The sequence below is a fragment of the Frieseomelitta varia genome, unplaced genomic scaffold (assembly GCF_011392965.1).
Source record: "Frieseomelitta varia isolate USP_RPSP 00005682 unplaced genomic scaffold, Fvar_1.2 scaffold_924, whole genome shotgun sequence".
Lineage (NCBI taxonomy): Eukaryota > Metazoa > Arthropoda > Insecta > Hymenoptera > Apidae > Frieseomelitta > Frieseomelitta varia.
Window position 1 is genome coordinate 257,641 of NW_025110728.1, and position 26,500 is coordinate 284,140.

The 26,500-nt window shown below is 26.6% G+C and overlaps 5 protein-coding genes across 15 annotated transcripts; 3 read left to right on the forward strand and 2 right to left on the reverse strand.

Annotated features, from left to right (window-relative positions):
* Nucleotides 1-78: 78 nt before the first annotated feature.
* LOC122537695 (mitogen-activated protein kinase kinase kinase 13) lies at nucleotides 79-8,677 on the forward strand. Of its 2 annotated transcripts, XM_043671083.1 has the most exons (12): nucleotides 79-399; nucleotides 3,344-3,510; nucleotides 5,070-5,347; nucleotides 5,425-5,611; nucleotides 5,686-5,877; nucleotides 6,040-6,466; nucleotides 6,547-6,773; nucleotides 6,850-7,168; nucleotides 7,243-7,634; nucleotides 7,720-7,932; nucleotides 8,006-8,201; nucleotides 8,277-8,677. In XM_043671083.1, exons 2-12 carry the CDS (start codon nucleotides 3,371-3,373, stop codon nucleotides 8,394-8,396), a joined length of 2,691 nt encoding a protein of 896 aa, XP_043527018.1. In that variant the 5' UTR covers nucleotides 79-399; nucleotides 3,344-3,370; the 3' UTR covers nucleotides 8,397-8,677. The 2 variants fall into 2 exon arrangements, with proteins under 2 accessions (XP_043527018.1, XP_043527019.1); XM_043671084.1 differs by lacking the exons at nucleotides 79-399; nucleotides 3,344-3,510 and adding an exon at nucleotides 3,864-4,092 and having other exon boundaries at nucleotides 8,277-8,671.
* A 2,278-nt stretch (nucleotides 8,678-10,955) lies between these two features.
* LOC122537698 lies at nucleotides 10,956-13,011 on the reverse strand. 7 transcript variants are annotated; one of them, XM_043671094.1, is made up of 5 exons: nucleotides 12,882-13,011; nucleotides 11,940-12,044; nucleotides 11,546-11,881; nucleotides 11,272-11,481; nucleotides 10,956-11,196 (listed from the first exon to the last, which is right to left on the reverse strand). In XM_043671094.1, exons 2-5 carry the CDS (start codon nucleotides 12,039-12,041, stop codon nucleotides 11,023-11,025), a joined length of 822 nt encoding a protein of 273 aa, XP_043527029.1. In that variant the 5' UTR covers nucleotides 12,042-12,044; nucleotides 12,882-13,011; the 3' UTR covers nucleotides 10,956-11,022. The 7 variants fall into 7 exon arrangements, with proteins under 7 accessions (XP_043527029.1, XP_043527027.1, XP_043527026.1 ...); XM_043671092.1 differs by lacking the exon at nucleotides 12,882-13,011 and adding an exon at nucleotides 12,714-12,827; XM_043671091.1 differs by lacking the exon at nucleotides 12,882-13,011 and adding an exon at nucleotides 12,719-12,803.
* Nucleotides 13,012-13,125: 114 nt separating this feature from the next.
* On the forward strand, nucleotides 13,126-14,038 carry LOC122537701 (SOSS complex subunit B homolog). The gene is made up of 2 exons (XM_043671097.1): nucleotides 13,126-13,585; nucleotides 13,728-14,038. The coding sequence occupies exons 1-2, from the start codon at nucleotides 13,127-13,129 to the stop codon at nucleotides 13,962-13,964; spliced, it is 696 nt and encodes a 231-aa protein (XP_043527032.1). The 5' UTR covers nucleotide 13,126; the 3' UTR covers nucleotides 13,965-14,038.
* An 834-nt stretch (nucleotides 14,039-14,872) lies between these two features.
* Nucleotides 14,873-20,732, forward strand: LOC122537675 (solute carrier family 35 member C2). 3 transcript variants are annotated; one of them, XR_006308669.1, is made up of 9 exons: nucleotides 15,020-15,194; nucleotides 15,518-15,745; nucleotides 15,818-16,029; nucleotides 16,111-16,183; nucleotides 16,252-16,504; nucleotides 16,912-17,087; nucleotides 17,190-17,490; nucleotides 19,876-20,055; nucleotides 20,161-20,732. XR_006308669.1 is itself a non-coding variant. In XM_043671050.1 (7 exons), exons 2-7 carry the CDS (start codon nucleotides 15,536-15,538, stop codon nucleotides 17,541-17,543), a joined length of 1,278 nt encoding a protein of 425 aa, XP_043526985.1. In that variant the 5' UTR covers nucleotides 14,873-14,974; nucleotides 15,518-15,535; the 3' UTR covers nucleotides 17,544-17,638. The 3 variants fall into 3 exon arrangements, 2 of the variants coding, with proteins under 2 accessions (XP_043526985.1, XP_043526984.1); XM_043671050.1 differs by lacking the exons at nucleotides 15,020-15,194; nucleotides 19,876-20,055; nucleotides 20,161-20,732 and adding an exon at nucleotides 14,873-14,974 and having other exon boundaries at nucleotides 17,190-17,638; XM_043671049.1 differs by lacking the exons at nucleotides 19,876-20,055; nucleotides 20,161-20,732 and having other exon boundaries at nucleotides 17,190-17,637.
* On the reverse strand, nucleotides 18,238-26,357 carry LOC122537674 (protein Jumonji). 2 transcript variants are annotated; one of them, XM_043671047.1, is made up of 13 exons: nucleotides 25,849-26,357; nucleotides 25,453-25,622; nucleotides 21,840-25,386; nucleotides 21,486-21,711; nucleotides 21,257-21,409; nucleotides 20,989-21,187; nucleotides 20,748-20,896; nucleotides 20,357-20,666; nucleotides 19,856-20,262; nucleotides 19,679-19,777; nucleotides 19,316-19,618; nucleotides 19,109-19,227; nucleotides 18,238-18,566 (listed from the first exon to the last, which is right to left on the reverse strand). In XM_043671047.1, the coding sequence occupies exons 1-12, from the start codon at nucleotides 25,932-25,934 to the stop codon at nucleotides 19,141-19,143; spliced, it is 5,736 nt and encodes a 1,911-aa protein (XP_043526982.1). In that variant the 5' UTR covers nucleotides 25,935-26,357; the 3' UTR covers nucleotides 18,238-18,566; nucleotides 19,109-19,140. The 2 variants fall into 2 exon arrangements, with proteins under 2 accessions (XP_043526982.1, XP_043526983.1); XM_043671048.1 differs by lacking the exon at nucleotides 18,238-18,566 and having other exon boundaries at nucleotides 19,015-19,227.
* Between the last annotated feature and the right edge of the window lie 143 nt (nucleotides 26,358-26,500).

Sequence of the window (26,500 nt, forward strand, 5' to 3'; positions counted from 1 at the left end):
AAATAGGCGCACTCTGGTGTCGAAGCCATGGACGATGGTACGCGCCATTTTGTTTAGTATCCGCTGGACGCGTCGTGCGTCTGGATGTTGTGGGGTTGTTTTCATGACCGTCAGTGGAGAATAAATCCGCGGCTTTTTCAGCTTGCTGCAATTCCGAATGGATGTAATAGTGTAACTGTTTAAATAGTGAAGGCACATATATATATTTTTGCATGATTATTGTGACGTGCAATACGAAGATACGTTTTTTGAGAGAGTCGGAAACTCTCATGCTTACAGTGTCAGACTTAGCAGTTGCAAAGACTTTGCAAATGTATGGCGCCAGATACAATTATATGGATACTTCGTAGGGGATTGGCACTATTGCCGTCATTTTGTCGGCAGATACCGTTTATACAGGTAAGAGAAAAGGGGTTGCCGGAGCTTAATCGATAAAGCGTCTTCTCCATACTCTTTCTCCTTCTCTTTCTTCGTTTGCAAATATGCGTAACTTTTTCGTACTCTTGCTACTTGAATATTCGGCGCTTTATGTTTCGACGAGTTTTTCGTACCAAATGTCATACGCCCTGACCATGGTCGCTTGTGCAAGCCGCTCGAGGAAAGTGAAAGCTCACCTTCCCGATCGTTCTGCATGGAGCACAAATCTCATTCTGTTCGTTGCAGTGGTGCACGTTTCATGCGTCTCTTTCAAACATCGAAGCGTCACTTGGCTCAAGCTGTCGGCACTTTGAAGTGTACTCTTATTATCTCCTTTTTAACTCATCCATTACTTTCGTATGAATGAAAATGCCTTTAAAAACAACGAATAAGAAACGATGCTTGGATCAGAAATAGGTTTCCTGAATATTGAAATTAATTCCTGCATATTGAAATAAAAAAATCACAATTGTATCATCATATTAATAAAAAATTACATATTAATAAAATCTGATTTTCTGTAAGACCAGTAAAATATTGAAATATTGAGTACTGGTATATAAAACAAAAACCATTTGTAATTTATATTTTGAAAATATAATTTTCTTTCTTTAATTAACATTATACATGCAATACACATTTTGCATTTATGAGTTATATTTATGTGTTAAAAGGGACAATATCAAAGATTTAATAATTTATCTTCTGTAAGAAAGATAAGAAATTTGTTGAAAATAAATTATTAGATCTTTGACATTATTCTTTTTACTTAATTCGTAGATACAAAAAGTACATGTGTGTATTGCGTGTATAATATCGAAATTCCTTTCAAAATTATAATATTCTCAAAATATAAAATAATTTTAGATAAGAAAGCAATAAGTTTTTCTTGCATATTTCTTTATTACATTGCACCTGTATATTTGAACAGATAGTTTATATTGAATTTCATTTCATTCGTGTTCAAGTAAGAAATACTGAAATTAATATTTTGAAAATATAATCAAAATATTACTTAATTAGACTCACAAGCAATCACTGTACCAATCACTGATACTATAGACAGCATCGCGATCACTCAATTTATCGGGTGATTTCAACGCTAGGATGTGCAGCAAAACTGTACGTGTTACTCTAATCAAATATTTAACATATTTAATCAAATTTTATTGTTAAAAATGATGTAATGTATAAATAATGGATAAAGGCTATTTGATACATTTAAAACAGGTCTAAGCCGTATAGCAATTACTCATTTTTTACGTAATCAAAATATTAAAAAAAAATCGTAATTTATTCTAATAATAATTAAAGCATTTTATGAATATTTCTTCATATTGTCGTTTTTATCGCGCAGATTGCATTCGCAAGATAACAAATTCAAAACAATTTTTTTCTACTTCAAATCCTTAACGCATCTCCTACCAAGGAGTCATGTTCATCAAACTAATACAGCGATGCATTTGTATAAATCAATGAGTACAATGATAATTTCACTTTTTTATATAATATTATTAATTTCTGTTTTTTACCATATTTAAGTCGTTTTGCAATCTCAATATTGAAAAGTATTTTTAGATAGAACTTCTCAATGTAACGAAGTCACGCACACATGTATGTGTAACGAAAATGTAAAGGGTTGAAGCTGACATAATATATTCTATTAGTTTTATTAGATTTACCACTTTAATATTAGTCAATTACTTACATACGTTCTAACTTGTTTTGTAGTACACATATATGTATGATAACATTAAGTGTAACATTTACTTACACGCTGATATTATGGCACCCTGATCAGCAAAGCCACAAATCAGGATACACAACAAGCATTCCTAGTCATTACAATTCGTTCTTCCCCAATTGTATTCACGAGAATACAGTCTGTTCAAGAAACAAGGGATGCAATATGTTCATTCTTTTGGAACATCGATCTGGCAAAATTTTCAGCATCTCATTCTATTATATGAAAGTTACAGCATCAGAAATGTATCTTATAGCGACAAAAAAATTTTACACTCAATTTTGAAAGTAAAATAATAATTTAATTGATTTTAAAATATATATTTGGAATATATCTTCTCATTGTCAGCAGATTTAGGTTTGGGGGTTGTTCCCAATATATTAGAACTTACCTAGACTTCAGCACAGGTGTTGGGGATTAATCCCTAAGACACGCCTACGAATGACTCACTATGTAAAACTCTGTATCCTTTTTTTCTTCGCGAAAGGGTGCCGTACTGCTTAAATCGGTGCCTGATAGAAGTTTTGGTGAAACCAAATGGATTTTTAATTAATCCACTTGTTCTATATCCCTATTGTAATATCTTCGTAACAAAGTTATAAAAGTTTTACAATAAAAAAAACGAAACAATACGTATAAAACAGTAAATCTCCGACCATTGAACGTCACTTCATGCTATTAGACAAATTAGATGTAACGATACATCTATACCGATGCTCAATTTACGAAGTATACATTAAAACGTTGAGCGATAAATAAAAAGCTTTCATTTTGCTTTATTTTACAATGTCAGTTGTAGAAACGTACTATTAACATCGTATCTAATCTTCGTCTATAAGGCGACAATTCATAAACAATAGATTTACTGTTTCAAATGATATTATAATTCAATTGTTTGTAATTCATTAAATAAAAGGCAACTTGTATTCAAATTTGAATTAAATATTTCATTTTGCTTTCCGTACTAAGTTTTTGTTGGGAAGAACAGTCTTCTTTTTTTTTTTTTTTTTTTTTTTTTTTTTTTTTTTTTTTTTTTTAATATTATTAAAGTAATATTATTTTTTGACAATATATAAATAATATGCATACAGTAATCATCCGAAAATTTTTTCTTAAAATTGTGGAAAAATTTATATTCAAGTTGTATTTGTATCATTTATCAAATGATAAATTCTGTTGTAGGATTGGAATACAAGACAATAGGTAATCATGCGTACCCCCGCCGAGACAGAAACATTGTCTCAACCTGAGATGTACAAATTTGAATCTCAGGACACGGAAGCATCATCGGGTGTTAATCAAGTAGTTCTATCGCCTTCTCATGCAGAAACACATATATTCACCAATAGGTAAAAATATAAAACTTTCACAGTATTAAATATAACATAAACATCATACAATGGATCTGAAACGACGTACGTACTTTGTTATATTAAATTACGCATATATAGTCGCGCATGCGCACTCCTATTACCTGCTATAGGTAAAAATTTACGATTCAAAATTAAAGTGGTTTAGCTATCACAAAATGACTTTACTGTATAATAATATCAATCCAATTTAAAAAATAATATTTTACTTGTATTTTATATGTACGTGTACGTTCAATTGCCAAATTGTAATGTATAGTTACAAATAACACCGCTTAATCGCCTTCATATACCTACAAACTGTACATTTGGCCCTCTGTCGGCTGATTTGTTAGTCAACGATATGTCTCGTGGTCGTATGCATCCTATATAGTTTTATCATATTTATTTTTTGTTTATCGCGCAAACGTTCAATCAGTGGCATGATTTTGTGACACTTTCTCTCAGTATATGAGTCAAGGATCTTATATATATATATCCAACACGTAGTACGATGGTATTTACACGTTTTTTCCTTCGGAAGACCGATACGGTTGTTCCAAACAATGTCGGTACGAAGAGGTGAGGATGAAGGCCAAGTCGAGGAATGCGCTTCCGATAACGGCACCGTAGTTGACGGCTTCGATCTTGTTCCCGCACTAATACATCCGTAGAAACTTGTATTGCCTTTTCAATTTATCAAATATATTTATATTCTAGAGTTTTAACAGTTGCACGATCTATGTCGTTTTCATCGTTCTTTTCTAGTTTTTTCTTTAAACATGTTTTTATTGCGTAATTTCAACATCTTCAATAAATATAAAATATTATTGTTAAATAATGTAACACAATACGCATAGTATACATGCGAGTAACGTATATTGAATACTTGCACTTATCGTACCACGTTGCTTATAACAGCTACTTGACTTACGACTTTCTATCACAGGTTATATGTTTGACAGGCGTACAAGTCATTTAAAAAAATCATGTCAACGATTAATAGTTTCAATGTAATATTATTAATTTCACTTATATATTAGTTGTATTTTATATCTTGGTAATTGATTTTAATACATACATATGCATCGGTTATACATAGATGTAACAACTCGTTTATTATACAATACGGCATAAAAATTTTAATTCAGACTATGACTAAATCTATATATATTTTTTAATTATATTTGCCCTTAGAAACAAAAATTTAAGTTCACTGATAATTAAAATTAAGAAAAACATTAATCTTTTGATTAATGTAAATTAATGAATTAATAAAGAAGTTTTTGAAAATAAAAAAATTTTGAATGAAATTTGCAAAATTGCAATATTTACTTTTTTGAACAACACTGCTTAGCTTATTATTATATACACATTTCATAGCCTTAATTATAAAGCTTTTTCTAAATTTATATTTTAATTTACAAAATTTCAGATAACAAAATTTTAATAGAAAACAAAATCCTTAAACTTCTTATTTAATAGAAGTTAATTAATATTTTAACATTTCTTACAGTAAGATTCTTCAGTCTTTTAATGTTTTTGATTATTTATTTCAGCATGTTATGTATCCAAGAAGAATTAGGTCAGTTGAGTGGAATTGCAGGAGGGCCTATTATTCCTGATCCACGTGATGCTCAATTACCTAAAAATAATCATAGCAATTCGGAAAGCAATAGTAATAACTCTAGTGAAACTGCAACAAAATGCAGTCCAGGTTCTGGTACTTTAGATGCACAAAGATCAAGTTGGGTAGAGGGTATATTAGGATGCATGCGTCCAGTTTGGACTATGCTTTCAAAAGCAGCTGTTAATGAAAAGATTAAAGGGCATCAAAGTAATTACCTTTTTATGAATTTAATATATTTTTTATAATATATTAAATGTTTACAAAATAAAATTAAATTATTTTAGCGGATGATTGGGAAATACCATTTGAATCAATCAGTGAACTTCAATGGCTTGGATCTGGAGCTCAAGGGGCAGTATTTAGTGGAAAATTAAACAAAGAAATTGTAGCTGTAAAAAAGGTACGAGAGCCACGTGAAACTGATATACGGCATTTGCGGAAGTTAAATCATCCGAATATTGTTCAATTTAAGTAAGTTTAATTATATTACATCTATAAGAGTTAATGGTATAAAAATAATAAATACAAATAATAAATATTTTCAGAGGTGTCTGTACACAAGCACCATGTTACTGTATAATAATGGAATTTTGTCCATATGGGCCATTATATGATCTTCTTAGGGCTGGAGAACCAGTTCCACCTCCTCGCTTAGTATCATGGTCAAAACAAATTGCTGCTGGAATGGCCTATCTTCATGCACATAAAATCATACATAGAGATCTTAAAAGTCCAAAGTATGCTATTAAATTTAATATAATAAAATTCATATACAATTTTAAACTTACAAATTTTTACTTTAATTTTACTTTAGTTTTTATTTACTTTAATAAAATAATGTCTTTATCTTTAGCAGTACAATATTTTTCTTATTTTTTAAATTCTATCTACGATTTTAGTGTATTAATAGGACAAGGAGAAATTGTAAAAATTAGTGATTTTGGAACTAGTAGAGAATGGAATGAAATTAGTACAAGAATGAGTTTTGCTGGTACAGTTGCGTGGATGGCTCCAGAAATCATCAGAAATGAACCTTGTTCTGAGAAAGTAGATATATGGTCATACGGTGTGGTACTGTGGGAACTTTTAAGTGGAGAAATACCTTATAAAGATGTGGATTCTTCCGCAATAATTTGGGGTGTGGGCAATAATTCTCTTCATTTACCAATTCCTGCAAGCTGCCCAGAGGGTTATAGATTACTTGTAAAACAATGTTGGGCTGCAAAACCACGTAATAGACCGTCATTTAAACATATTGAAATTCATCTTGGAATTGCAGCAGCTGAAGTGTTATGTACAAAGCCTGATGATTATTTTAAGACGCAGGTAAATTGAAAAGCTTCAAAAATAAAGATGAAAAAATCTATTCAAGCATCAAAAGATTTTAATAATTTTTATAATTATAGCAATCTTGGAAAAAAGAAATCAGAGATCACATGAAACAAATGCAGACAAATAGTTGTAGTAGTCCAAGATTTGAAGCTGATCTCATTCGACGACGTGAGGATGAATTAAGACATGCTCAAGATATTCGAGAACATTATGAACGTAAACTTGAACGCACTAATAATTTGTACTTAGAATTAAGCGCTGTTTTATTGCAATTAGAACAGCGTGAACGAGACGTAATTAAGTAAGTAGTAAATTAAAGAGTTGGAATGATTAATGATAAATAATTTTAATATATATATATATATTTTTTATGTTAGACGAGAACAACAAAGTGGATATAAACAGTGTAAGAAACGACTTGTACATCCTCTTTTAAAGGCTCAAGAAAGACTTCATCGTAGACGTAATCCTCAGTTTTCAACATCATCTACTCCAACAACTCCACCATCCCCGATAGACTGTCCACAAACTCCTATAAAAGCAATTATGTATACCCAATTAAATGAATCTAATCAACCAGAGACAGTTTTAGCATCTAATAATAGTTTTAAGCAACGCAAGTATAGGCATCGTAGAGTAGGGTCTGGATGTGGTGTAAATTCTAGCCCACGATCGAGTCCACATCGTGAAAGAAAAGTATGTATATATATTATTATTTAATAAAATTAAAATATAATATTATAAATACGTATTTATCTATTTGTTTTCAGAGTACAGAAGTATGTGCGCGTTTTGTTGACAATCAAACGCAAACAGACATAATGGATATTAACGAAACTGATTTTAGTCCTATTGGACATACAATAACAATTTCATCAATTTCAACAGAAAAACTTTCTATAAATAGCCTGAATAAACAAACATCAGAATGTTTAAATGGAAATTCAGTTTTATCTGAAGCTCATTACAGAATGCAATCTAGTCCTTGTTCCAGTCCTGAACCTTCAAATGAAAATCATGCAAATGGAAATGAACGTTTAAAAGACTGTAGTGATGATGATAACCTTGAAACACTTGGTCGAAAAGTTAGTGAAATTATTAATGCTAATCGTCTTATTTCTCCTATAGATAATGGAAATTGTGATGATGTAATACAACACAGGTAAAACATATTTAATATATATTCATATGTATAAATATATGAAACTTAGTAATAATTAAAAATAATAAATAATTGCTTATTTCAGAGGTAAAGAAGAATCTGTAAAATTGTCTGGACATTTTTGTGGAATTAGTGTTAATAATACATCTCAAGAACAATCAGATATTAAAACTCGGCCTTGTTCTGAAAATATGGATACTTTATGCGATCGTGAAGATGATGCATGTGAAGAAAGTTGGTCAGATGAAGAAGGCGAAGATCCAAGTTACACGTATAATTATTCTCTAAGAAGAAGAAGGTATTTTTGTTTTAAAAGATATAAAAGCATTTAATTCATAACCATATTAATGTAATGAATTATGATTTTAAAGCATTGCAAGGAGACCTATTGGTCCTGGATGTAGATTAAGAAGATTTAAACATGCAACGGTACGAATAGAAGGAGTATTAGCTTCTGATGAGGAAAATACTTCCGAATATTCACATCCTCCGTCCAGTCAATCCTCTACGTTAGAAAGTAATCCCGATATGCAAAGAGTATTTCGTAACATTCACTATTCTCATAAGGTAAATTAAGATAGTTATTAATATAAATATTACCGTATTAGGTACAGTATAATATACATTTTTATTTTTATTTAGAGGAAAGAAATAGATGATGTCTCTGATACATCGAGTCAATCAGAAACAGATGAAGTCAGTGAGATTACAATTGCATCTCAACCAGTAGGTGCAAATTTAAAAGTAGAGAGTAGCGTGTAGATTAACAGGATTTTTATATTTCATTTACGAGTGATATAATATATAAGTACCTTAACAGCCAGTGCATTTTTGTCGCGTATGCTCTCATCCTGTGTTAAATATTGTAGATATTTGTCAATTTAAGATATATGTCAGATATATATGTACATTAATTTTACGCATTATTTATCAATGAAACATTACATTAATATTATCAAAATATTGGACAGTTATTGAAATGGGTTTGTGAAATCACATTCTAAATCTTAATTATAATTTAAATTACTATTTTTGAAATTTATTATAATATGTTTTCTATCAGTACCTATGGTATAATTTATTGTACGCTATAGAAAATGGACATTTAAATCAATAATTATTTTTTCTAGGAAAGATATAAAATGTAGATCGATGATACCTTCGGCAAAAATGAAAATTTATGGAAACATGTGTAGTAACATGTTACTATATAGTATTATTTGTAAATACATGCACCTCATGCTTTCATATGAAGAAAATCATCTTAAAATATTCATTCCATTATCTTTTACTTTCTTCTTTTATAGTTCCTTTTAGTTAATGTAGAACTTTGAACTAATTAGTTACGAATTTAATACCAACCATATATTGCATTTATTTCATATTAGTAAAAAATATTCAATTAAAATCGAATCAGTCATTCGTACAATGAATGCAGAATCAATTTGAGATTGCATTCACTTATATGTATAAACAAAATCTACAATAGTGTAGAGACCAATTAGTAAAACAATAAATTCATATAGTATTTGATAGTTTACAATTGAGGTATTGTATGTAAATACAATAAAGTCAAAAATAAATGTTGCATTAGAAAAATATATTTCTGAAAGTGATTTAGAAAATATGTAATGGAATGACAATTATTAAATAAATTTTATAACATAAGTGCCTGTGACAATTTTCATAAGGTACACCAAATTGTGGTTATTGAAATAAAATAACAAAATTTAATTGTCATGTGCAATATAAAGCAATTAAACTTATAATTGAAAATAGAATCACATCAGTACAATAATTTTTCAACTCAATAAATATTTTGCTATTCTGATAAAGTTAAATTATAAATATGAGGTATTGCTTTAGAAATATTTTACTGTAACAAAGTCATTAAATATTTTTGATGCATTAAAATTTTTACCAATAATCTTACTACAGAATGCAGAATATTGTATGTAACAAATTTTACTGTTTCATTTCTCAATTAATAAATGAAAACAATCTAATTTAATGACTATGTTAAAAAAGTACTAGTATAAGAAGTATTATATTGTCAAAACAGTGCAGATTATCTGAATTTCACACTGAAACTCAAGTATTTGACTGTATGTAAAAGTCATACTCATTCTTTCAAATAACAATATATATCGTAATTACACGTGCAAAACTAGATAATGTCGTTAACTCGATTGTCCAAAGTAGTGTTCTGCATCCATCTATTGTACCTGCTTTGAAACTCGAATTGCCTTAATGACAATTACTATACTATTGTAAATATAGACAATACAACATAAACTTAAGAAAATAATAATTAAAATATGATATAACATTTTGATGTGCTCATTTGGACGAAGTAATTAATAAGATATACAAAGATGTACTTTATGATAATCATACATATTGTATCTATTATATTTATGCGAGTAGTTGCATAAATTGTTCCTTGTGCAGTTGGCAGCTAAACAGACTAGTTCTATTATTCTTTAATAATAGAAGCAATACACAAAATTTGTGTTATAAACAAATAAAGTTGATTTACAATAATTAGTATATTTAAATTAATTACAAACCTTAGTAACATTGTAAAGTTATTCAGTTAATTTGACTTTGTTAAAATAAAATAAAACGTTTTTCACAAGATATAAAGTATTAATCATTTGTAATATATATTATCATTTAGGAACCAGTTATATAACTTGAAACTTTTACTTAAGTAAATGTTAAGTTATTATTTATATGTAAATATACATTAACTTATTAAGATACAATAAATATTTGCACAGCCTATTTTTAACAACGAAATATATACATATCATGGTAAAAAGACCTTACTATCAAGAAAAAATTGCTATAAATACATACAAACAATTTGATATTTTAATTATTATATATGTTAAACATAATTTAAAATAAATTACATTTTGCTTAATACTAGTCGATACCCATTTAGCATAAAACAATTAATAATTACTTTTTTATTCTATCATTGAACATGTAAAAGTTTTCAAGTAAATACTTAGACATTGCAATTTCTATATTTCGTCACTCTACTTAATTACAAATTTTAATACATATGTACATTTTAATAAAAAATGTAATGAGAACTAAATTTAGTTGCATTTCTTAGTATTCAAGCTATTTTAAAAAGTATAACAAATATTTTAACATAATATTAAATGCCATAAAAAATGAGTAATTTGAAATTCAATGTCAAAATAAAAATTTTAAAATATTAAATTATCATTGATTGATAATAACTGATAATATAATATAAATATAGTAAAATATGCAAACATGTTTGCAAATAATTATAATTTCATAATTCTATTTCTATTGTTCATTGATAATAGATTAAAAAATAGTATTTAATATATTGGAATTTACAAATTTACCAATAAAATGAATTATGTAGAAATTCAGCAGTGGATTTGTATAATGATGAAGCACTTTGTCTTAATCCAGTCAATAGTGATACAACTCCCTCCTTTTCATCTTCTTGCTCATCTTCTTCAGGTAAGTAATCTGGCATGTCTTCAGTATCACCATTATTTCCTGTATGAATCTTTGTTATAATAATAACACATTATTAATAAGAATTCACAATTAATGTTAAAATTTATGAAATACAAATGTTTACCAATTTAACAAGATACTCTTGATTAAATTTATTTCTTGTTACTAATCTTGCTTCCATATTCTCAGAATTTTTTTGTATTGCTTCTGCAATTTGTTTTGCAGTAACATAACTTAAAGTACGCATTGTAACACGCTGATGTTCTACATCGACTACAAGAGAAACTAATCCATTAATTCTTATTAATATTGCCTCTAACTCTGCTCGAGTTTCCTATAACACAGATAATGTATAAAATATTAAATATATAAAATTAAAGACACATACATATATTTACCGGCAATAAACCTTGAACATGTAATACAATCACATGGGTCTTCAACTTTTTAGGTTCTATGACTCTCCTACACCTGCTACGTAAATTATATATTGGTGGTTTCATTCTTTCTATATCATCTTTTATACATTGTGCTCGTTTAGATATCTTTGGTTCATCTACATTATATTTATTTATAATTGCGTCTAGCGCTTCACGAACTCCGAAAGTAGAGGTTATATGTACATAATTATCCACATTTTTAACAAATAATTCCAAAATATCTAAACTCAAATTAACAATCTCAATATCGGGTACTTCTAAAACGTATGCTACATACGACAAAACTGTTTTATCCTAGAATTAGTAAATTTTCATTAAAATAAAATGTAAATAAATTCAAAAAATCTCTTACCTTCAAAATTGTATCATGATTTGCAAAATCATTTGCCAATTTTTTATACGTTTCGAGAGTAAGTTTTAATTCTTTCGGATCTAAGGATTCGTCCACGTCCATTATCTAAAAATGCAATGTTAATATTAGCTTGTTCTTATTAATAAAAATCTTCAATATCATTACTTATAATTATCTGTTTGAGTTAACACTGATAAGTATTAAAAAATAAGTAGATTTTTAAAAAATATTTTTATCTTTTAAACAATTAACAAATGCAACATAGGCTTCGTAGTAATAGAGCACATTTACCTCACTGATATGATAAATTTCAGAGAACAGATTTTAAATCAGTTATTAGATTAAATTTTATAAGTTTACAATTAAATTACATTTATTATTAAACGAAATAATTTCTTTTCCAATTCATTTGCAATTTTTTGACAGATTTAGCTAACATATAGATGATTTAAATGTAATCTTCATGCATAACAAACAATGTATACTTTGCATAATAGCAAGAAAGATAGTTTTATTATTGCAAAGGAATAAAATAAAAGTGCATACATTTAATGTATGCGTAAATTCTGTATATAATTACGAGTAAACATAAGTTGGGTATACATAATCATGTATGTGCATAAATACTTATAATACATATGTATGTGTATATATATATATATACATATATACATATATACATATATATATGTATACATATATATATATGTATATATACATATATACATATATACATATATATATATATATTTCGAATAGATGTATCAGTTTTACCCTACGTAGTAATAACAGTAACAGTCATGTTACAACCAGCTGTTTCCAGATTATTTCGATGACGCGCATATTGTAGGACAGTAGCGAAGCTAGTGTTTGTATGACGTACTAAAATAAGATGGCTGACATTCACTCTACTAGCTACCAACAGTATAACACCCGTATTACCTTTCTAATGAACTTCTTTCTTACTTTACGCAATTAAATATTTTAAACATTCATTAGTGTCAACTTAAGTACTGGTAGAAAGAAATTGATATAATACTATATCGGATACATATTGAGGATAATAGGGAAGTTAACTTAAACAGCACGTAAAGTAACAAAGTTATTTGACGTATTTTCAGATATACATGTATAAGTAATTATTCGTAAAGAGTGCTAGTGTAAAGTGCATATTGATTGTTAAAACAATGGAATACGTACTAATAAAAGACATACGACCGGGTCAAAAAAACATTAATGTGGTGTTTATTGTTCTGGAAGTTGGTCATCCTACTATCACCAAAGAAAACCGCGAAGTTCGAACGTTTAAAGTGGCAGACAGCACAGCATGTATGAATGTTTCAATTTGGGACGAACCTGGACAACTTCTAGTACCAGGGGATATTGTAAGATTAACAAAAGGTTATGCATCTGTTTGGAGACAATGTTTAACATTATATTCTGGAAAAAATGGAGACATACAAAAAATAGGAGAATTTTGTATGGTAATAAATGAACAGTTAAATATGAGTGAACCAAATCCTGCTTTAGCACAACAAATGATTAATCAAAGTGGATCTGGTCCACCTGGTAGTAATGTTAACAATACCATTACAAATAATGGAAATGCAAATAATATTGCTGGTCAACCTGGAAGGCAACCATTGGTATATTGTTCAATATAGTTATACCTTTTAAGTAAATGTTAATAATAATCGATTTATTTTTAATTTCGCAAATTAAAAATAGCTCAAATGTAGCTGTTTTTAATTTTTTTATTAATATCATTATTATTTCACTTTATCATAGGCAATTCAAAGTAATTCAGCAACACCTACAAGTGGTACTTCTGGTAGTTCTACAACAACAAAGAGTGGGAACAATAATAATAATAGCACTGGTGGAAATAGTGGTAATACTTCAGGACTTCCAGGGGGATCTGCTAGATATTCTGGAGATTCAACAACAAAAACAACTGTTACAACAAAAACTAGTTCTCGTGGTCGTGGGGGATATAGAAATGGTGGACGTAGCGACCGTAGATAACATATAAATAAAAAGCGGTTAATTATATATGTATAATAAAAATATGCAATTGATTATATTTAGGTCAACTGTAACATACTGTTTTTCTAATTATCCTGTATATGTGTATTCATCAATTAATGTATATGACATATTCTTATTAGAATATAACATCATGAATTGAAGACAATCCAAGTAGAATGAAAGAAAAGTACCATCATTAATTGACTAATGTTAATGTTTCATTGAATTATTTTTAATTTATATATTTAAAATCACTATTTTCTTATTTTAAATTTGGAATGTGTCTTCAAATCATAGTAGAAATATCAAATTTCTGATAAATGAATGTATAAAGTAATCTGTATTTAACTGATAAACAATTTTATTTGCTAATTTTTTAAAATATTTTATAAAATAAAAAATATATATGTATATTTCATTTATACTGAGTATAAATGAACAATTTTTAAAGAGATTATACAAAACAGTTTTTAATATATATAAAATATTTGAATTTTTTATTTAACATTATTACTCAGTGTAAATATACTTTAAAATAAACACTTATGGTTATTGACTTTATATTTTTATTAAAATATACAAATATACAAAAGTATTAAATGGAAAAATACGTACAGTATTTATTACTATTTATAACTATCAATATTATTCAATATTTATATTTTGTCTATAATTAAATTTAATTTTTACAAAATTAAAATTGATGTTTTTTAAACAATAAATATATTGTTTTTTAAACAATAATATATCAAATAATTAAATTCCAATTATTAAAAGATAAAATTATATTAAATACTTATGTTTGTACTTTAAAGTTAATGTTTTTAAAAGATTTAACTATGAAAATTTAAATAATTCTATAAATAATTTTATCATTACAGGAAATTTGCAACTGATAAGAAAATTTCCTTGATAATATTTATTAGATCGAGGTGTATATTTCTATTGTAATTTTTAGGTTATGTTTATATTGACTTCACATTTATATCGTATGTCACATAATACAAGTAAGTGATAACGATATATATTTTAATTTTATTTTCCTTTTAGTAATCTCGTTTATAATTTTGAGTATGTTATAAATTTACAGAATGAATATGAATTCTGTCGTCATTATTGTACAATTATTTCTATTATTAAACATATAATTTAATAACAGATGTTTAACATTAAACATATAACAATTTACAAGTATTTTTTATGTATTTAATTAAGAACTATAAAACGGTACGTTTATTAATATATTTGTACAATATTCCATTATAATTACTACATTGCATAATGTTATCATATATTATAAATTTTAATTAACAATGTTGTTGATTTTAGCTAAAAAAAATATAAGCAGTGCATTAGAAAAATATTTTGTAAATACTATTTAATGATTTATTGTTTTTTATGTTTATCTATGTCATGTAGTAAATGAATGTATATTTTAGTAATATAATAAATGAATTTATTTTTACATTTTATTTAAAAACAATAGATTCATTTAACAATACATACATTCATTTGATATTATATTTAATATCATAAATTTATACTTACAGATTATTTTCCTCTGAAGTATGACAAGATCATATATAAAATATCAAATTGCAAAAGATGCAGATGATACATCGGATTATTTTCTTCAACCTATTCAAGAATTTTCAAATGTATCAAAAAAAGAAATACCTTTTTGGAAAAAAACTTTTCAAATTATTATATTAATTCTTTGCTATTTTGTCTTATCAGTAGGTTTAACATTTTATGTACAATGGCTTTATAACACATATGTAAGTGAAAATATCTGTAATTTATAAAAATTTGTTATTTGATTTTATTTTGAATATGCATTAATTTTGTAGGGATTTCATTTTCCATTTATTGTGGTAATATGTCATTTATTAGTAAAATTTTTATTATCTGCTTTAATAAGATGTGTTAGAACATGTTGGAAGAAACAACAATTTAAACTTCCTTTCCAAAGCATAATAAGAATGGTTATGCCAGTTGGTATAGCTAGTGGCCTTGATGTTGGTCTATCAAATTGGGCAATTTCATTAATTACTATGTCATTGTACGTACATGTTATTTTACATTATATAAAAAAAAATGTATCTACTATATAATAATGTTAATAATTTATATTGTTATTTAGATATACTATGACAAAATCAACTACCATAATTTTTATTCTTGGATTTGCACTTTTTTTGAAATTAGAAAAAAAGGTATTTATGTTAATTTCTTATATGAATACTTAAAATACGACATATTGAAAAATATAATTTTGTTACAGTCTTGGACATTAACATGTATTGTGATAATGATATCAGGAGGTTTATTTATGTTCACCTATAAATCAACACAATTTGGAATTTTTGGATTCATAATTTGTCTTTTAGCATCATTTTCAAGTGGTATTCGGTGGACTATGACACAATTAATTATGCAAAAATCTAAACTTGGAATGAAAAGTCCAATTGACATGATGTATTATATGCAATTATGGATGTTATTACCCATTGTACCAGTGATGATATGGTTTGAAGGTATATATAAAGTACTAACTTTAATCTATAAATGCAATTATTTTCATCGTTATTCAAAAAATGTTTCATACAATTTATATTTCGAGGGGATAATAATTTATTGTACTTAATTTGTTTCTAAATAGACTTGTAAAGGACATATGAAAATCAACACTGTTTTTTTTTTAAATGGAACATAATTTTAAAATAATAATTGGCTTTCATATTTACTTTACGCAGAAACAAACTAACTACATTAAATAGAGCAGAATAAACAAACAGAGAACAAATTAGTATTTGAAATATTTTTTGAATAATGAACTGTTATAAAGGTAATTGTATTTATAAGTTAAGATCCTGTATACAGCTTTTTTTTTTAATTTTGTGAATTTTTTAATTGTGTGAGAAAATAACAATCTTATTTTTAGGACCTCATCTATACAATAGTTTTAAAAGTACAGATTGGGATGATGTTCAAACTATTGCAATTACTACAACTGCTATATTTGGAAGTAGTATTATAGCTTTCCATATGGAAGTTATGGAATTTTTAGTTGTTACCTATACTTCTAGTCTTACACTTTCAATTATTGGCATAATTAAGGTAAATAATATTGTATAATTTCATTTAATACTGAAATATACATGTAAAATATTAATATTTTTTAATTAATATTTTACAACTTTTTAATTATTATTTTTTTAGGAAATATGTATCTTAATATTGGCTGTTGAATGGGAAGGTGATCAAATGAGTGATCTTAATTTTATAGGATTGTTAATGTGCCTTTGTGGAATCACAATACATACTATACAAAAAGCATTATCAAATAGAAATAAAAAAGCTGAAAATTTGGAATTACAAGTAAACTCTCTTTCAAGTAATAATTTAAAAACTGAAGAAGGAATTGACACAAATTTGCCTTTGTTAACTGAAAAATCGACATCGCTAACAAATCTTTTAAACGCGGAATTTAGTTCTGACGAAGATGATGTAATTAAACATGGTGAGAATTCTACTCAAATATTGTCTAATATATTGCAACGTAGAGAACAGTAAAGTTTAAAATAATACAATATTTATTTATTATTCTTAAAAGTCATTCCACATCTAATTATATTATTCACTGCAATTTATACATATTTTTATATGTCAATTTAATTATTAAATCTATATTTCTTTTATTTTCCAATGAAAATGTTAATAATTGTTATGGATGTTTTATTTTTAAAGATATAATTTGTGTTTGCAAAATTGTTTTTGAATCTATTTTTTCACATTATTTCACAAAACAAATAAATTTGTACTTTAACACTTAACAATTTTAAGTGTAAATAATACATACATAGAAAACAAGTACATATTATATATATAACAAATAACTTTAAAAGGAAATTTATTTTACAATTATTTAATTACAATCTGTTATTAGTTCCTTACATAAAAGTAACATAATTATATCTTTTCATTTAGTAATAGTTTTTTCAATTAATTTTATTTATATACATTTATGTTTAAATCAGAAACACACAGCATAATAGTAGATGATGATGTGAACATTGAAAAATTGTATATATTTTATAAATTGTTATTAATTTCAGAAAAAAACTGAATGTAATTTACTATTTTTCAGTCAAAATTTGCGTAAATAGCCATAATTATTATCTAATATTATTTTTTTATGATATATATAAATATATATGGACAAAAACATTAATAATTTATTAGTCATAAATCATTTTTTATATATTATTTAGCACATTAACATATATAATAAATTTAAAAAATAATGCTACGAGTTTATTATGTGATGTTTACTTGATAATAATGATATAATTTGTCAAAGAAATTTATTTAATATATATGTTCTCACATTGAGAATATTATAATTTTTACTTCATTATAGTGTTCATAATAAATTTTGCATATATAAGTACGCTATTATGTTATTATTCACTTAATTCTTAAATGCATTTTATAGATTTTAGCTATTGTAAGACATATTTAACCTTCATCCATCCCTCATTTTTTTCAACTTAATTTGTCTCTTGATGTCAAAATGACATAGTGATAAAAGATTAATACAATGAAAAGATGAATAGTTAAATTCAAAAATTCTTTTATTAATAGTAAATAGACTAAATTTTTATTCGTATAACTTATTCTTAGGTGTAGATATTTTATATTGCGATCTTTTTATATGAAAAGTATGTCAAATTGTCATACAAGAGATGGATAAGGGTTAATAAGATTATATTTCTGTAAACTATTGAAATATAATTATGGTATATTCATGTATCTTATATTTATAATTATAATATATGAGAATAAAATTCAAGGAAATATATATTTAAATATCGTACTTCTAATTTGAAGTACGATTTACATATGATAATGATATTAAAAGTAATACCTCTTATTTTGAAAATTAAGAATTTTATTTGAGGTTCACATAAAATTATTAAATTTTTAAATAAGTTTATTTGTTTTAAAATTACGAAAAAAAATTTTTTTATACATTACTATATAAGAACAATAAATATGATAAATATATATAAATATATAACATATGTAAAATAAAATTTTATAATTATTATTAGATAGAGTAATAAATAATTATTACTTACGTAATTTAATAAATAACTTTGTAATTTTGTTACTTTGTTTGTTTGATTTGATTAAACTTTTTAGATTTAGCTTCAATTCTTTCTTCTAGTTTATGAATCAAGTCATTTAATTCTTCCTATTTGGAAAATAAAAATTTAGTTTTAATAAAATCATAATTTGCAAAAACCATTTAAATTTATAATATTAAAAAAGAACATATTTACCTCGTTATATGTATACATTAGAGTATAATGTTTTAAAATTTGTTTTTTTCTGTTAAATAATTGCAATGCATGTGATAAACAATAAACACTATCATCTTGTGAATTACTAACTAATGAGACAAACAAATTAGCTCTACAAATTTCGCATTCAAAGTCGCCATCATCTTCTTTTACTTTTTTTCCTTTCCTTCGTTTTCCACTATCTGGTAAAGGTAATCTTTCTGTATTTATAAGACCTATTGATTCTAATTGTTTACGATAACTTATTTCTTTCTCACGGATTTTAATTACACTTGGAAGAATCTGTAAATATTATTTGTAGATCATTTATTATATTACATATTTTATATAATAATTATTTACCTGTTTTAATACTTCTATATGAGATCTAGAGTCATTAATGATATTAAATAATAATCTTTCAAATGAAAAAATTGATGGTTCACAGCTATCTTGTATGTCCTACAATAATTATTTAAAATTATACAGTTGTATTATAAAATATATAAAATAAAAAATAGAAAAATATTATTTACTTACTTTAAATACTTGTTCCGCAGTTTCTAACCAGGATGGTTGTGCAAAGTAAACACTTTCAGATACTACATAACCAGTGCATATGCTCGATGTAAATGCTTTAGGAAATACAATTATAAACTGTCCTGGTTCTTGAACAGTTTGGCATAGTGATACTCCATTACCAACTAATAATTCTGGCGGAACCATTGCTGTATCTGAAGGTAGCCATATAGTTTTATTTTTACAATATCGTGGAACCATTTTTGAAAGAGCCTCTCTGAAGTTATTGTTGTGCTCATCTGGTATGCCATACCAAATTTTTTTAGCACCAGTATGTAAATATTCTATCCAAGGAAGACCATGAGGATCACGGTACCAACAACATGCACTAAATAACATACCCACATGAAGTGTTGGTACTGTTACACCTATAAATAGAATTAAAATGATTGTAAATAAAGCAGTATCAATTTATAACTATTTATGTTCTAGTTATAAAAATTTAAGAAAATATTTTTATACCCATTATGGGACCTAAAGCTCTTAGTACTGAGCCAGCATTATTAGTAAGTACTTTAAGATTCCATGGATGTCTTGCGAATGGACTATTTTTAGCAACTGAAAATCCAAAACCACGTCCACTTGAATCAATGCTTGCAGCGTGTACACAAACATGTCGTTTCCTTTCAGCAACATGTTTCCAAAATGCACTTTCAACCTCATCAGCAGAAGCACCTTCAGTTTCGTTTGCAGATCGCTGATTTTCACCAAACCACATACGTTGTGTGTTACGCGCAATGCGATAAAAGGCATTTAATGGCATGTTTCTACCCTGTAAAATTATATTTCAAAAAATTAAATATTTTATATTTTATATTAAATATAGTTATAATTATGATTTTGGAATTTTTACTTTCACAATGCATTCCTCGATTTCATCAGAGCTATCATCATCTTCTTCGTCTTCATTTTCACTTATTGACGCATTTTGCCTCAGCAAGATTTTATTTTCTCTTTTTATCCACTCAGATTCGACTTCATCAAATAATTTTCCTCGTTCTCCTGCGTTATTTTAAAATGCGTTATTAATAAATAACTTTAAAAAATTATAGGTTTTTAATACTATCATATTTTTTACATTTATCTATAAATACCTGGAGATAATGTATCATATGGTAACAAATATTTGCAGTAAATATCATCTAATTTGGTTACACGGTCTTGAGCAGATTTTGGTATTTTCATTCCATCAGCTACTTTTTGCCATTTTTTCTTTTCAATAACTTCTTTTAATCCCCCTAAACTTTGAACTGTTTGATATAAATGGGGTAGATCAACTTCCATACCACCAATCTATAAAATAATTGGAATAATAAGTACGTTAAAAAAAAAAGGAAACAAATCATAAATGTAAAATTGTACCCAAGGTGGATGAGTTAATGTTATGCTTTGTGTAGCTAAATATTTTTTTATAGCCATCATTTCCTTTACATTAGGGCCCCATCTATGTAACATACGATGTACATATTGATTGTAAGCAGTAAACCGCATATCATCTGATACTTTGCATTCAGGCTAAAAGAAAAAAAAATGTACTTATATTTTATAAATATATGTATTTAATAACGCAATAGTTTTTAATGAATCTTACTTTAAAATTAGGTGGTGGTACAACTCTACATATGCCAAATTTTTCTGCAATTGGCCTTATTTTGTCTATGTATTCTAAAGGATCTTGAAAATCTTTCTCAGTAGGATGAAATGTTGGAGCCTCAACTAGTCGTGCTTCAATATTTTCACTTTTTGCACTTGGAAACGTTACATTATTAGTAGGAGAATAAATTTCAGAACTTTTTTGTTTTGTTTTGATCTGACATCTAAAATTTCAGAATGTGTTAATAAACATAACATAAATAACATAAACACAACGTAAATATAACAATGTGTTTAGTAAAAACTGCAAGAAAATAAAATTACAATTTTTTTTGTATTAGAGTTGTATTACCTTTTCCCATTCTTACTTGAGTCAATTGAGGTTTTTCTTTCTCTAGAATTTTTTGGAGACTTTTGTAGTTTTTCAATTCCTATATTTAATGCAGTTCCTATATTTTGTTTATTTGCAGTTTGCGCTATATTTTCATTTTTAGTTGGAGTAGATGGTTGAGGTTCAGAATTAGATGTGGTAACAATTGATGCTGTATTTGAAGAAGTAGATGGTACTGAATGATCAGTTGTTATAAGTGTAGAATTAGGTGGTGTACGAGTTGTAGGTTGTACTGTGCCTACAGGAGGACAACGTGCAATTGTTGATGGCGGTTTTGTAACCAATTTTGCTCTTAAAAGAACTTTTTGATTAGGACCATTTGGTCCTTCAGTACCAAGCTTTACAGCTACACCTTGAATTAATTGCTGTCCCTGAACTAAATTCGGTCCATTCCTTGTGACAGCTTGTAAAGGTATATAAAATAGTTGACCATCATTCTCATCATCATTTTCATTGCTGTTTTCAGTTTGAGTAGATATTTCTGTACTCTTTTGTTGATTTACATCTCCTTCTTCAATTTGTTTTTGCGTTTGTGCATTATCATCAAGATTTACTTGTACAGCTATTGAAGTACTACAATTTACATTACTCCATGTTGTTGTTAATTTATCTAATGGTAGAACTTGTATATTAGCCAAAGTAGCAAAATTTTTTGGTAATTCAAATTTGTTCACATTTAATGTTGAATTTGATATGCTTTTTATTTCTATTACTTCACTCTCATTCTTTGAAGAACTGTTAGGAATTTCTTTTGATGTTGTTATTTCACAATTATCTTTGATTGTTCTTTCTATATTTTTATTTGCTTCATTCACAGACATATTTATGTTATTTTTGGATTTATTTGTATTATTCTCAGATTTATTTGCATTATTTTTAATTTTATCTGCATCAGTTTCGGATAAATTACGAAGTACGTTTGGTTTATTTGAGTCTCGAGCTTTACGCCTAAAAGGGGTATTAACAGGAATTTCAGTATCACTTTCGAATGCATAAACACTGCTTTCATTTTCTGGAGAAAAAGCATTTGCATTAGGAGTTACTGTTTTACGTTCCTTAACTTTTGGTAAAAATGGTTTTCTTGGTTGAAATATAGTTTTCTTTTCTATTGGTATCTTTTTCTCACTAGAAGTATCTATCGAATTTTGATCTGATTTCAATGTACTATCACCTTCTTCTCCAGGACATGAATCTTTATTTAAGTTTATACTTCGTCCTTTATTAATATCTTTTAAATTTGTGCTCTGTTTATTAATAAAGGTATTAATATTAGTATTAGAAAACTCATTTTGTTGTTTCATATCAGGCTGTAATTCTCCTGCTATAACAGGTACATATTTATTATATGTACTCACACGATCTTTTACACTAGCCTTTTCTGCTAATTTAGAAAGTGTGACATTGACTGGTCTTACCAAATGCTGAATTTTTGTTGAAATTGATAAATGTGACACATCAGTCTTTTTTTCACATATGTCATATTTAAAAGTAGATACATTTTCCATTTCTAACTTGCTTTCTTCTTTAGCAAGTGAACTTTCAGTTAACCATTTTTCAATTTGTTCAGTTGACATATTTACTTTTTCCTTTCTTACATGCAATGTTGATAAAGACATATCTATAACATTCGTGGAAGAAATTTCAGTTTTATGATGACATTCGTTTTTAATGTCTTTTGCCGATATTTCTTTTTCTATTTCATCAGATAACTCTGATTTATCCTTTTCAGATTTTTGAAGATGTTGATTCTCTAATATATTTGGAACAGATGAAGAATTTATACTTAGTAAAGGTTTATTACTTGATAATTCCTTATCTACATGTTTAGTTACATCTGTACTTTGTCCATCTTCCATTTTAGCTGTTTCTAACTTATCATTGGTCTTTTTCGCAGTCAAAAGATTAACGTTAACATGTGTTTGGCAAGAATTTAATACTTTGGATATTGCTTTTTTTGTAAATCCCCGAAAAGATTCCTCATCATCTGATATTTTTGAAAGATCGGTTTTTACAACATCTTCATTTACAGATTGTTTAATTTTATCTTCAACATCATGATTACTATTTTTATTAATAATCTCTTTTTGTTCATTATCATCTTTCTTCTTTTTTAATTTATTGAGCAACATTCCTAATGTTTCTTCATCAGAATCTGTATTTTCAGCAATAGTATTCTTTATTTCTTTTTGCTTTAATCTATTATCTTTTTCAAGTAATGACTTAGAACTCTGTTCTCGTTTACGTTTCATTACAAATTTTTCTTTATTAAATTTTATATTATGTTGAACCTGAGATTTTGATTTCATATTTATATTATTTTGAATCTCCATTCTTGTAGTTATATTTTTAGTAGAAGATCTAAGATATCGATTTACAGGTTTATTTAATTTTCCTAAGCTTCTTCTTGTAACAGGTCTTATGTTACTAGTTTCATTAGAACTTACAGACTCTTCATCAGTATCAATTTCACAATACTTGTGAACTCTTATTAATCTTTTACTTTTAAAATCAATTTTATTAGTCTTTGTTTTATCTAATCGTTTATTGGATGTACTATGAATAGAAGTAATTTTACCATCTTTGTTTTTAGTAGTTGCTTTTGTAACAGGTTGTTTTACTTTAATTTTAACTTCATTTTCTGCTTGAGTAGTTTTACGTGTATTTGGTAATTCTGGAAAACTGTCTATAGAAATATTATCATTTTCTAAATCTGGGCTTACAAGTTTCCTTCCAAGAATTTCCATGTATACTGCAGCTGCTTCTTTAGTTTTTCTTGTTGGTCTTCTACAAAGATTTTTTGGAGAAATTGTGCCACTATGAGACCGTGTGATTCTTCTCATTTCAGATTTACTTCTTGTACATATGTTTTTCTGAACAGTCTTTTGAATTGTACGTTTCATCTGTGGTGTTGATTTTTCTGAAGGACCTTCTTCTTCTTCTTCTTCTTCAGATGTAGATTCTGAATTTGATGTATCACTGTTCTTTTGTTTTACTATAACTTTCTTCTTAGGTTTAGATGCTACAGGTTTAACTTTTGAAGAAGCTTTCTTTGTTTTGTCTGCAAGCACACTGCTTCGTAAACCAAGTCTCTTAGTTTCAATTCTTGGCAAAAATTTTCTGGGTGCTAATTTGTTTACAGATTTTAATAATGTTTGTTCTGTACAAGATCTTGTTCTCATAACACATGATGTTTTAAATTTATTTTTGATTCTTTGTTTAGCAAGACGTTGTTCTTGGTATTTCTTTTTAAGAGCTTGTACTGTAGATGTAGTACTTTTAAATGTTGTAATATTTTTCTGAATTGTATTTGGGACTTTCTTCTTATCAGTAATAACAGGTTTCACTTTGGTTACAATAGTTTTTTGAATTGAATCTGATTTTTGATCTTCAGTAGGTATATTAATTGATACAATTTTATCTGTTACTGTATGTGTTGGCTTATTATCAAGTTTTTCTTTTTTACTTCCAACATTGAAAAAATTTAAGCTTGGAGGTAAAATTGATGTTCCTGTAGAAAAATTTGAATTAATATATAAAATAAATAAAATTAATAAAATAGAAAAAATTTAAGAACCTCTAAAGCACAAAAATGTCAGGAAATCTTCTGTATTTGGTCGTTTGTGAGTTATTAATTCTGTTATAACTGCTGGTTTAGTTTTTTCTTTATCCTTAATAGGAGTATGTGAAGGATTGAAAACTGTTGTTGCACCTTGTGCAAATTTTCTTTGTGCATGCACTTTTGTCCTACAATAAACAAATATATATGTAAATATATATGTAAAAGATAAATAAAAAGAACGAAAATGAATATATAAATAAAAGTCTTTTTAAGTCATTTAAAGTGTACATTACCTTAAATTTATATATCTTACAATTCATTTAATTATATGAAAAATATATATTAACTAATCTACAGTAAATTTAATAAATATTAGTTATATTAGTTATATTAAACTGTTTCATTATTTACCTTTTTGGAGATTCTGAGAGTGGCTCCATAAGATCTACCAAATCTCCTTCTTTTCTTTTTCTTTTATCATTTCGACTTAACACCATTTTTTAATTTTAATTGAAACGTACAAAAAATCGAATATGTTTCTTAATATTTGTATAATTAAACTATTAAGCTATTAATATTATGTTGATTAATATTCTCATTTTTTAAAAACTTAAAAGAATAAGTTAAAATGTACTGGAAAATATTTCATACCACATGAAATATGATTGTCATCACAAATAACAAATATTTAATATAAAAAAATTTAATGAGAAAAAAATATCAAATTCAAAAACTTATATTTTTCTGTAATCTTTCAATATTTTGAAGTATTTTGTATTTAAAACAAGTAGCGATTTGATAAGGTATAGAAACACTTAACATCTGTTCTTTACATTGCATGAATGATTGTTTATTATGTCAAATAAGACTGAATACCATGTTCTGAACTATGATTTGAATATACATAGATACGCACTATAAAATGATATTGATTTCTTAAGACTTATCCACACTGCATATATTGCATTGTGTTGCACATAGTATGATCTGCTTTATATTAAGCACTCAGCCAATGAAAAAAATATATAAAAAATTATTTAAAGATATATAAAAAGAAATTATT